Below are 13,140 nucleotides of genomic sequence, written 5' to 3' on the forward strand. Positions count from 1 at the left end.
GTATCTCTATTTGCAACTTTTTGAGAAAGTGCCACACCACTTTCCACATGGTTGCACCATTTTACACATCCACCAACAGTGAATAAGGGTTCCTGTTTCTCCACAACCTTCTAAGCACTTGTTGCCTACTGTTCTGTTAAATTTTACCATTCTTACTGGGGTGAGATGATATCTCATAGTTGGTTTTATTTGCATCTCTCTTAGGGCTAGGGATTTGAACATTTCTTCATGTGCTTGTTGGCCATCTGAATGTCTTCTTTGGTGAAGTGTCTGTTTATATCCTGTGCCCATTTTTCAATTGGATTATTTACCTTTATCTTGTTGTGGTGTCCTTACACCTTCTTTTGATGCTTCCTGGATCATTTAATAGCATCCTTAAGTATTACAACTTGATTAGTTGAATTTGTTCTTCAATTCCTTCAGCTTAAGAAATGCTAAGCAGTTTATCCCTTTTGATTTTATGACTCTAGGTCTTTTTCATTATAATACTTTGCTTTGTCTTCCTGAGCCGCCCTTTGAAATTTTGTATTCAGCTCCTTGGCTTCCTGATTTCTTCCCTTCACTTTGGTTTCTCAATATTCTAGTGCAATGTTCAGTACCTTCTGACATCTCCATCTTGGTCTTTTCTTCCTCCTCTGCCTTTGAAATGACCTTTTGCATTCTCCCTGTATGATATTCTTGATATCCTCCCACAGCATGGTTGGTCTTTGTTCATTAGTGTTCAAGGCCTCAAATCTGTTTCTGAGATGGTTTTTGGCACATTCTTTTTGACTCAACTTGACTATGTAATCTTCAAACAGTTGTTCAATCACGTCACAGGAACGATGGTGACAGTGATAATGAAATACTGTTTTATAGTATTCACAACTCTCTGAGATTAATGTGAGCATTATCTTTATCAGGATTTCAGACTTTGGACCATGAGGATCAGATCGCTTTGCTGAAAGGGTCGGCAGTTGAAGCTATGTTTCTCCGGTCGGCTGAGATTTTCAATAAGAAACTTCCAGCTGGACATGCTGACCTGCTGGAGGAAAGAATTCGAAAGAGTGGTAAGTGATTTGCTCGAGAGTAAAGGTTTTGTTTGGTTAAGGGTAAAGGTTTTGCAAGGAAAAGATTTGCGCTCTGAAAGCAGGATTTAAGTTTTTCTTAAGCAGCAGCATTTATATGGCAGTTACATCTGACTTAGAGAATGACTTCTTTAAAAACTAGGTTAAACATTTGTTTCTGTTGCATGTCATAGAGTCAGAACCGGCTCATCATTGACCCTCCAGCGAATTTGCAGAGGCAGTTGATCACACAGGAGGAAATGGTCCACCCTTCTCCCCTGCAGCAGTTGGTGGATTTGAACCACAACACTTTTGAAACTTTGCAGCGCAGCTTCTTAACATTAGGCCACCCAAGTTCCCCATGTTAAATACAGATGGCACATTTAAAGGATTTATTACAAAATTCTTACTGTAATGAAAGAAAAGAAAACATGCTCTTTCTGTTGGACTAAGGTGAAGAGTAAAAGATCAACTTCTTTAAGTATTGGACAATTAGGCTGATTTAAGTTCTAGACTCAAGGAAGGGACACCGGTTGAATCTGGTAACTTTCAAAGGAGCTATAACATTTGCTGTTTTCCTTCTTGTGACTAATTAATTTTTTTTCTGATGCTTTAGCCAATCACTCCACCAGCTTCTTGCATATTTTTGTTTCTACAGCTACAAGTTGTTGGTTTTTAAGTGCCATCAAGTCAACTAAGACTCATAGCAACTTTATCCACAACAGATCTCACCTTGTACTATCCTGCCTTATCCTCATAATTTCTGCTATGTTCTAGCCTGTTGTTATATTCAATACATTTATCATGTTGAGGGTCTTCCTTTAACCTTGACTTTTCCCAGCATGATATCTTTTTCAATGGCTGGCCTCTCCTGACAAAATGCCCATAGTACGTGTGACCAAATTTCACCGTTCTTGCCTGAAAGGAGCATCATGAATGTCCCTCCTCCAGGCTACACATGCTGTTGTTATGTGCTGTTGAATCGCTTGCGACTCATAGTGACCCTATGTATAACATCCCTAAACCCTGCTCTGCCCTGTGCCAATTGCACCATCTCCAACACACCTACCCCCATTACCCCAGTCACTGAATCAATCCACCTCATAGAGGGCCTTCCCCTCCTGTGTTGCCCTTCCATCCTCCCAAGTAGGATGTCCCTTTCCAAAGACTGGTTCCTCCTTACAACATGTCCAAAGTATGTCAGACGAAGCCTCAGAATCCTTGCTTCCAAGGAGCTGCCCAGTTTAACTCTCTCCAGGATGAATCTGTTTGTTTTCTTAGCAGTCCATGGTACCCTCGATACTCTTCTCCAGGACCACAGCTCAAAGGCTTCTATCCTCCTATCCTTCTATCCTCCCTAGTCATTGTTCAAATTTCTGATGCATTAAATGGATAATCCAACTTCAGAAAGGGTTAAAGGGTGCAAGGTGCTGAAATGTAATGTGTATTAGCTTAAAGCTTCATTTGAGCTGTTGAATATAACCTAATGGTTTTCTCTTTCTCTATGCATAAAAGCCATGTGACTGTGACCTCTGGTGGATAAACTCAAGGTCAATTATTTGGTCCTGATTTTCATGGACAAAATAGCCAGGGTGCTTTCTCTACCAAAACTCATACATCAAAATCTTATTTCAAAAAAGCAAGTCAACTAAAAAGGGTGGTAACTCATGGGGCAAAGTATTTTCATTTTACAAATGAGTCTGTTTTAGTCTGAGAAGGTCCTGCTGTAAAGTGAATTGTGATTTTTAAGAGGAAGTGATGGTTAAGGATATTGTATTTAAAATGTCACTTATTAGCTGGATGCCATGTATATTTTTAACTATTAAAATAAGCCTTACCTCATAACTGGCCTTCTGCTGGGTTTCTGAGCCTGTAATGAGCATTGGAGGAGATTGCTGATCCTTCTCCCATGGAACGGCTCGCGGATTTGAACTGCCAGAGATGTGGCCTTTGAGGTAGCAGCACAGCTCCCTAACTACATGTTGTTAATGTTTTTATGTGCCATTGAATCAGATCCATCACATAGCTGAACCCCTAGGGCCTTTTCAAAGGATATAAATTGCAAGGCACTTTACTGTCCGTCTTGCTCCCACGGAGCACTTGATGGATTCAAACGTCGAGGATCCGAACTCCAAGGGTAAGGTCTTGGGGTTAGTAGTTTACCACTTCATCCACTAGGCCATTAGAACTTGCTCTCTGTGAACTTGCACCACCATGATTCCCTGGACTTTATGCATCAGAACTAATTTGAGGAACTGATGTCTTTTGCACTGAGGATAAGACAGTTTGAGCTGGGAAGCTCTACTGTGTTGTTTCTCCTTCTTCTCAAAGATGAGTCATTTAAAGCTGATGTGGGAGCCAGGCAAAGAACAACAGCAGTATAATATCTATCTGCTCATGATCTGAGCTGTTTTGACAAAAGGACATCTAAAGCATCAATAGCCAGCGCCTACATCATATCTCTCCTTCCTGGGGGCTCAGCTTCCACTTGCTCCCTTTGCTTGACCTCATCTAATCTCCTGCATCCTGAGCCAAGTTCAATGTCACCATTTTCATGATGGCCTCTTCAGACGTGGCTGCAATGCACAAAATCTGTTCACACTCTAGTTCAGCTGAGGGGGTGGGGGAGAAGTGTATATGTATTTTTTTAAAAAAAAATTTACTGGGAAACTAAGAAGGAAATTGTGAGTGTTTATAATAGCCATAGATGCGTAATGCATGGATCTATTAATCAGAGTTCTAAAAACAAACATCTATTCATCATCTTATACATACCACTCTCTATTCTAAGTGTTTGTGTGTGTGAGAGTTCAAATTCAAATTCTGCAAAAAAAAAAACCACAAAAAACCCCAAACAAACAGATACCGAGACGGGATTACACATGGGAGAGATTCATTGGGAGAAAAACCCCTGAAGAATAAGGGATATATGGTCCTCTCTGCTCTTCTCTGACCTCAATAGATGCTCTCCTGATGCATTTTACTATATCACATTTGACCCTCTTCTTTCTAATTTCTGTCCTGGCCAATGGCTTTAGTAGAGAGGTTGGCACAGATTTATTAGAAAATGGTATCCATTCATTGTGAGAAGCATCTGATGAGAAGAGGTCAAGGTCTTGGTAGATCCATTAGAGTTTGTCAGGAACTCTGAAAAAACTCTCAGGAGTAGCAAAAGGGAGATGGAAAAGAAGGTGGCAGTCTGTTTAAGGGGGTTGCCAAGAGATCATTCTACACAAGATCAAGATGTCACAGATTGTATGTAAGGCAAAAAGTATATTTCAAGGTCATACTATGGGAGCTAGAGTTCAAGCCCCAGGTGGACAGCTTAGAGAAAGGACTCCTTAAGCTTAATCAATGTGACAAGACAAGAATCATCACAAGGACAAGGTCACAGCCATGTCCCTAAAATTAGATACAACAAACATATCAACATTGTATCCTGAACCTGAGTTACAGCTCTATGAGGAGAGTGATTCTATCCATAAAAATAGAAGCACTCCAAGGATAAGGCCAAAGATTCCTTATATTAAATCTTCCTTGGGTTCTGGCTGTCCCATATTTCTGAAGGTTCTCTGTAACTGATATATCAATGATCTCCAAGAGGTAGAAGCAAATTTTCTGACTCTTCTATGTCCTATAGTATTTTTTCAAATTAATACCTTCTAATATCTTCTCATAAGGATGAATAAAGATGACAGAAAAAGAATTGATGCCTTTGGGTAGTGGTGTTGGAGAAGAGCACCAAATATCCCATGGACTGCCAACCCCTTGATCCCGACCCCAGATATGTCTTGGTAAAAGTGCAGCCAGACTGCTCCTTGGAGGCAAGAATGACAAAACTCTGTCTCACATGTTTGGGCATGTTACGAGGAGAGGCTATTTCTTGGAAAAAGATATCAAGGGAAAGGAAGATGGTCAGTGAAAGAGAGAAAGACCTGCAATAATAAGATGAATTGACATAGTGACTGCATCAATGAGCTTAAGTGTGCTGGAAATGATGAGGCTGGCACAGATTAGGAGTAGTTTCATAGGATCACTATGAGTGATCCTTGACTCATTGGTACCTAACAACACTATCTTCTCTCTGCCTTTTCCCCCAAAGAATACTCTAATTGATGGATCAGTTGTAAAGCTGAAGAGACTAACATTCCCCGAACCCCAAGAATATTTTAGACCTCTCTAACTCACATGTCATCTAAGAACACTCTCTCCTATCGTTCATTTTGGAAGGCCATTAACCTCTTCAACTCTGTATACAAACCCCAATTCTGTTTAGAAGCTATTGTTTTCATTTGTCTCTGTTAACATGGTAACCATCTAACAAAAGCAGACCATTTTCATTGAGATCTTTATTTGCCTGTTTTTCCAATATTTTGTGTATTTGCTCAGAGCCAGGTATATTGGGGATACAGAGATGAAAAAGATAAAGACACAATCCTCTAAAATGTCATCTACTAGAAAGAATGGAGATGGAAAGAAATAATTACAATTGAATATTATGTGTACTGACAATCGTACAGGACAAGACAAGGTTCAGATCTGTTGTTCATACTGTTACTTTGCATTACAGTCAACTCTACAGCACTGAACAACAACATTTTGTATAAACTAAGTATAGGCTCAGTGGCCTAGTGGTTAAGGAGTTGTACTGCCAACCCAAAGGCAAGCAGTTAAAATCCACCAGCTTCTCCATGGAAGAAATCTCCTTTCATGCCTTTTGTTGTGTTGTTGTTGTTAAGTGCCATAGAGTCACAGGCAACTCATAGCAACCCTATGAAGAAGAGTCCTGAATGTTGGGTGCCTTTCATCCTCTCTCCAGGTTCATAGGGTTTCTGGAGGCAAGCTGTTGTGGAATTGGATGCCACTCTCCCCTCCAAGCTTGTTTTAATCAAGGAGCTCCACCCCACTCCCTGTCTGTATTGGGTAGCCAACCATTAACACATTTGACACATCAGTGTCACAGTGTTCAGTCTCACAGCAACCACAAGTGACCGTGGTACGGCAACTTGTACACCAGGGCTATACGACCTAAAGAAATGTCTGAACAAAAACAATGAAAGACAGGCCCGAGGGCCGCGGATTAAAAGTCACCCATCTTTGGCTTGGTAGCATCGCTTTCTATCCACTGGGCCAGCTGATCCATACCTTTTACAGCCTCTGAAAACCCACCAGAGGGTCAGCTATACATTATGACTCAACACAAATAATTTTTTTTTAAGTTTAGCTATTATAACAGAAAGTTTAAAAAGTACAGTTTATGCATGATATAAGTTTATTTCTATCTTGTAATATCTAAGCATAAAGAGGACAAAGCTAAGTAGGAAAGCTTCCTAGGCTTAGGGACTCAGATTCCCTCTGCCTTGGTTTTCTTCCTCATGTAGAGTGTTGACTTCATCTATATGGTCCACAGTGGGTCACTACATCCACAATCCAGTCAGGAAGGAAAAGGAACATCAGTCCTCTCATAAATGAATGAACTGATAGCGACATACACACCTTACCTTCACACCCCATTGGCAAGAACTTAGTTCCTGTTCATGATTAAAGAATGGCTGGGGATGTAGTCTTTGTTCTGGATATTTATATGTCCAGGTAAGAGTGCTATTTCTACATTATAGAATAGTAGTTCTCAACTGGGACATCTTTGCTTCTAGGAGACATTTGACAAGTCTAGAGGCATTTTTTATTGTCATGCCTAGAGAGGAAGAGATTCTTCTACTGCTATTTAGAAGCTAATCATCAGCGACCCACAGCAAAAATTACTGGTCCAAATTGTCAGTAATACCAAAGTTAGAAAAACCCTACTCTAGAAGGAGAGGATAACTCTTGACGGACAAATAGCTATGTCTTCTATATGTGATAAATCTTGCAGTAAAGTATTTGAAGAGCTTCCAAAAAATGGAACTTTAAAGAAAAGTTGAATGACTCCTACAACAAGTACACATGTCCTTTGGACCCAAGGTCCCTGTGCTGACAACATTCTAGACCCAAGGAAATATTGATGGCAAAATACGGAGTTCTTCAAGGAATACTGAAACTACAAATATTGAAAGCAAAGAAGAACCATCTCTTAGAGTTGAAAGTCTTTCTCAAGAGCTGGCACCTGAATCTGGCCTTCTAGCCTTCTAAACTGAGGGAAAATAAATTTTATTAAATTTATCTACTTATAGTATTTTTGTTATAGCAACACAAAGCATAAGAGAGTGTGTCTTCCTAGGTGATTCTATTTGATGAATTAGAAAAGTCTTGATGATCAAGGGGATAATTAGAAATTTTCAATTCTTCATAAGCAGGAAGTAGCAAACATAAATATATGAGAGCATGAGAGACAGCTATGTTCAGGTCACACAAGTGGATTGGTATTTTAGGAAAATACTATTAATGAAGATAATAATGTAGTAAGTACTGGATTATGAAGGGCAATGAATACCACAAATGTAATTCAATTTAGCTCTTATATAATGAAAAGCTCCTGGGGTGTTCTGAGCAGAAGTGATATGCACATGGTGTATCTTCCAAAGATCTTTCTGGTAGTAATGTTAGTGATGGTTTGGAAGTGTTGGAACCAGACTTAGGAGATCTGTGAAGGTACTGATGCAATAGGTAGGTGAGAAAAGACCAGGGTCTTGCAGGTTACAAATACAAAATCAAAAGGTTTTTGCAAGTTTCAGAAATGTTCAAGTATGAAGTTTTCCATAATGTGATTCATATAAATATGAATGCCTATGATTTATAATAAGATGCTTTCCCTAAATATCAGCCACATATCATGACAAATAAAATCCTTCCAAACTCACACGCTGCTTTGTATTTTATTATCTGCAGAGATGGTCCTATTTATTAATATGTATGAATTTTCTTCTCTTCTGTGTTGCCTCTTCCACACACCACATAAAAACCTGATCTGGCAAGATGACCTTTCAGAATGACTTTTTATTCTTATGCTAATAGCACATATTCTTAGTTTTATTGTACATTTAGTTCCAGAATAACATAACATCTCAAAGTTACCTTGTTTATGCCCACAGAACTCTTTGCATAATATAATGTGAAATTTCTTTTCTTGTTTTTAAACTTCATCTTCTTTTGTTTGTTATTGAAATGCAATTACACACACAAAGATCCCATCTCTTGAGATGCATTTTCTTAGCAAAGGTTAAAAGTCTTTATTTAAGTTAATTAAGGCTTCAGAAACATATACCTGTCAAAATTTGTGGATATTTTGTTTTTAAACAATCCAAATGCACCAATGATCTTAGGCTTAATGTAGTATAATAATGCAAACTATTTTTTTAATCTGGAATTTTTAAAAAATATATTTATTTATTGTTTTGCATGTAAAATACATATACATTGTGTTTCATTCATATACATACATTTCTCACATTGCTTCTTTCACATTGTATTTCATATGATCATTCCCTTACATTGCATTTTATAACACCAGTCACCATTGATCTATGCTCACTATCACCCCATCTTTTCATAGATATGATATGGCAAAGTTAAAACAGTTATGTCTCATTCACACAATGAAATACTATGCAGCACACAAGAGCAATAATTTTGTAATTATACCTAACTTGGGAGGGACCAGAGAGCATTATGCTGAGTAAACTCATTCAGGACAAATACTGTATAAACCCATTATTGTAAAATGAGTATGAGGATTCAAGAGGGGAAGGGTGGAAACAAAGGGGTGAATATGTGAAGCGGGGGAGGATTTATCATGGGGTTGCACAATTAGATGTGGTGGGGGTGAGGGTGAGGGAAATGGGAAGGGTATGGTGTGAAAAACAATGTAATTTTGTAAATAAACTAATATAAAAATAATGTAAAAAATTGTCTGGTAAAATGGTAAAATATGGTAATGTTAATATACTCTGGTTGACACTAAATGAATTGACATTAACATGAAGAAAATAACCTCTTACAAGCGAAGTCAACTTGTTTTCTAAAGGTCTAATCAGAGGGCTTTCTGTTAATTTTAAATATAAATATCCCCTGGTATATAATTTTAAAATAATTTTTTGTCTCATGGCCAACATATTTAATTCAGTATTTATTCACTAACAATGTACCCCACAACTTCAGAATGTCTTGCTTTTATAGTCATCATTTTGTTAGTATTTTCAATGGTTTCTGACTGAGGATATTACATTCCGGGTTTATTGCTCAGGAAATGGGAAGGCTAGAGATGTGCCCAAGGACACACAGGTATTTAGCAGAGTGGCAGGAAGTAAATCTAGATGTCTGACTCAAAGTCCAAAGCTCTTTTTATGACATTGCTCCTGTCACTCAAAAAAGCCTAATTGTGTGCTTTCAAGTCAGCTATGACTTATAGCAATCCTGTGAACAACAGATCTGAACGTTGCCCTGTTCTCACAATCTCTGACAACTTCAAGTACATTGATGCAGTCACTGAGTCATTCCATCTCCTTGAGGGTCTTCTTTTCTATTACTGACTCTCTACCTTTTTCAGCATGATGTCATTTTCCAAGGGCCCTTCTGACAACATTCCCAAAGTTTGTGAGAATACATTTCACAGTCCTTGCTTCTAAGGAGCCCTCCCTCTGGTTGCTCTTCGTCCAAGACAGATAAATGTAGCTCCTCAGTTTAGAAAGCTGTGGATTGGGGTGTTTTTGAGCTGTGGTAAAATAAAAGCGTAATAGGATATGGCTTAAACATGTCAACAATATACTCATATAGCTCAGACAAGAAACTCGGGAGTATGATTTCATAGTTTGGTTCATTCAGGGCCTTACCCTTAAGTACCCTTACAAACACAATTTCTTTCATTCTTTCCCCTTGTCCATCCTTTACCCTCAAGGGCAGATGCATTGGGTAATGGATGGATTACTCTTAAGCTTATTGTCCTTTTGGTTATCTGATGGCCACAACAGACTCAAGCATCATATCCAGGCACAACAATGGCTAAAGGAAGGAAGTTGTCTCTTCATGGACCCCACAATCTTCCTCAACACCCAGCCCTTTCCACCTCTCACCTTCTGACCCACTCTTGCTCCCCTACCGCCTTCCTCCCGTACTTCCCACCCACTCTAAACCCATGTACACACACTACCCTTCAGTCTCATGGTCCAGAATTGCACCACCATCCCTGCCTCATCAGCATCTGAGATGAGAAATTAAAACAGCAACTGAACCTTAGATCAGAGATGGGACCTGTTGGGGGAATAGTACAAAACTATGCACGAGTGTAGAGATGCTGTGTGAGCAATGAACTAAATTAGCTTCAAGAATCTGAGTTTCATTTGTTTATAAGGAAACCTTGAGACAGAAAGAATTTAGAGTGAAAGGAAGGTAGAAGATATAAGTAAGCCTTATTAACTTTTATATATGGATTTATATTTTAGTGTCTATGTTTTAGAAGGATATGGTCATCTTTAGAGAAATCTCAGAAAAGGTGGTTTTGAGAAAATAAGAGTATTTTAACAAGGTTTTAAGTCTATTTTGAGACTGTCAATTATAAGTCATGCCATGCCAGTGACTATGGCATCAGCCCTGACTCCTAATGATACCCTAAGTGTCAGCGTAGAAACGTGAATCACCACAGGCTTTCAGTGTCTGTTTTTTTTTTTTCAGAATTAAGTGTATTTGTAGGATTTCTGCCAAGGAGCCTCTGGGCAAACTTGAATCTCCAAAATTTTTGTTAGTAGCTTGTAGCATTTATTGTTTGCATCTAAAATTAGGAATAAGGAAATATTTCATATAGTAGGAGGTATATCTTATAGAATGTGTCTGATTATTTTTGCTCCCAATTAAGTCTAGGAAGACGGAAACCAAATATAATGCTTATATTTAAAATAGCAACTTAGAGCAGACTCCTAATTAATTCTACCAAGTGGTTATTCTCAGATATATTTCCAATTATAGAAGAATTAATTTATCACATCACAGTCTACTTTATTTAAAAAGGGAGGGGATGAAAAACTTAACCAATTTTTGTATCTTTGGATTCTATGGTGAGATCTTCATGATTAAGTTGGAAAATAGCCCCCCCTTGTGACCAAATATCAGCTAATTGGTCATAAAAGGAGAAAGAAAAAAAAATTTCAAAGGAAACTCTACGCAAGTGGCTACTAAGGGACAAGCGGGGGAATATCGCCCTCTGCAGGAAGATATTAGAGTTGCACATCTTTATTTTTAATTTTATATCAGTTTACTTAAAAAATTTGTAAACACTCTTTTCACACTGAATCTTTCGCACAATTTCATGAGTGGAGGGGTGGTGGGTAAAGGAAAGGGAACAGATCCGGTGCTGTACTTGTTGATGAACTAACACTCTTAAGTTCCCCATTTGTTTTTGTCTGTGCAATTTTGATTCATTCCATGTATCCTGTAGAAAATTTTGTTTCTAAGAATTGTTTTTTTCTCCACTAGATGTGTTGGAGTGGTGATGTTGGCTTAGGATGGGGCAGGGTGCAGAGCTATTGTGCATAGGATCACTACGAGCCACAGGCGATTCGATACCTAAGAACAACAACAAAAAAGACCTTTACAATCATGCATAATCACTTTTACCTATCTTTGCTCGAAAAGGACAAGCTACCATTAGATAGAAAACAGAGGTAACAACTTCAGAAGATTAACAGAATTTTTTAAAGAAAAAAAATAGGAAATTAAGGACTCAAATATTTTTTAATTTATTTTAATGAAAGTTTACAGAGACTTTGGATCGAAAAGAAAAGTGATCAAAAAGACTATGATATGAGTCAGGGGCACCTTAGTCCTCAAGCTGACATCATTGCTCCTCACTAATTTGGAGTGGTCCCCTGACTGTAGACTTTGTCATTGCAATACATTTTCTGATCTCCTGACTCCTGTACCAAGGGTCCTGATTGTGGAGCTAAGTAATATGAAGTCATTGACAGTCTTAGTCTTTTATCCATCTACATCTATCATGATGTTGCCTTTCAGTACAGTGGTGAGAATTTTTGTTTTCTTGATGTTGAGATGCAATCATACTGAAGGCTGTAGTATTTCATCTTTTGCAGCATATGCTTCAAATCCTCCTCACTTTCAGGAAGCAAAGTTATGTCATCTACGCAACATAAGTGGTTGATAGGTCTTTCTCTGATCATGTTGCCACATTCTCCTTCATAGACCCCAGCTTCTCAAATAATTTATTCAGCATACAGATTGAATAGGTTTGGAAAAAAGATACAACCCTAATACACACCTTTCTTAATTTTAAACCAAGTAGTGGTCCCTTGCTCTGTTTGAACAACAGCTTCTTTGTCTAAGTATTTGTTTTGCATGCACACAATTAAATGTTCTGGGATTCCCATTATTCTTACTGTTAGCCATAATTTGTTATTATCTATTCAGTCAAAAGCCTTTGCAGAATCAATAAGGCACAAATAGATATTCTTCTGGTATTATTTGCTTTCTTCTCAGAGTCAGTGACAGTTTGTTATGGTCTACACAGTCAAACGCCTTTGCATAGTCAATGAAACACAGATATACCTTTCTCTGGTATTCCCTGCTTTCAGCTAAGATCCCTCTGACAATAGCTACAATATCCTTAGTACCACGACCCCTTCTAAGCCCAGCCTAGATTTCTGGCAATTCTCTGTTGATGTGTTGTTCCAGTCATTTTTGGATAATCTTCAGTAGAATCTTGCTTGCATGTGAAATCAATGAGATTGTTCTATAGTTTCCACACTCTGCTGGGTCACCCTTCTTTAGGATGGGAACAAATATAAATCTCTTCCAGTCAGTTGGCCAAGTGGTTGTTCTCCAGATTTCTTGTCACAACTTGGTGAGCACGTCCAGGGCAGCATCTGTTAGCTAAAATATGTCTATTGGTATACCATCTATTCCTGGGGCCTTATTTTTTGCCATTTCCTTCAAATCAGCCTGAACTTCTTCTTTCATCACCACAGGCTCTTACTCATATGTTGTTTCATGAAATTCCTCTGTGTCTGCCAATTCCTTTCTATACAGTGACTCAATATATTCTTTCCATCTTCTTTTAATACTTCATGGATCATTTAATATTCTGCCTAAAGCCTCCTTGATTATAGTAATTCGAGGTTTGAATTTGTTCTTCAGTTCCTTGAGCTTAAGAAAT

The 13,140-nt window shown here is 38.3% G+C and overlaps 1 protein-coding gene across 2 annotated transcripts in view; it reads left to right on the forward strand.

Annotated features, from left to right (window-relative positions):
• The window catches only part of NR1H4 (nuclear receptor subfamily 1, group H, member 4), an 80,631-nt gene that overhangs the window by 51,132 nt on the left and 16,359 nt on the right, over positions 1–13,140 (forward strand). For both annotated transcript variants that reach the window (XM_006888520.1, XM_006888521.1), the window contains exon 7: positions 903–1,049. In XM_006888520.1, the coding sequence (XP_006888582.1) occupies positions 903–1,049 (147 nt within the window). The remainder of the gene's footprint in view (positions 1–902; positions 1,050–13,140) is intronic.

Source organism: Elephantulus edwardii, unplaced genomic scaffold, assembly GCF_000299155.1.
Source record: "Elephantulus edwardii isolate Elephantulus edwardi_28Jun2011 unplaced genomic scaffold, EleEdw1.0 scaffold00068, whole genome shotgun sequence".
Classification (NCBI taxonomy): Eukaryota; Metazoa; Chordata; class Mammalia; order Macroscelidea; family Macroscelididae; genus Elephantulus; species Elephantulus edwardii.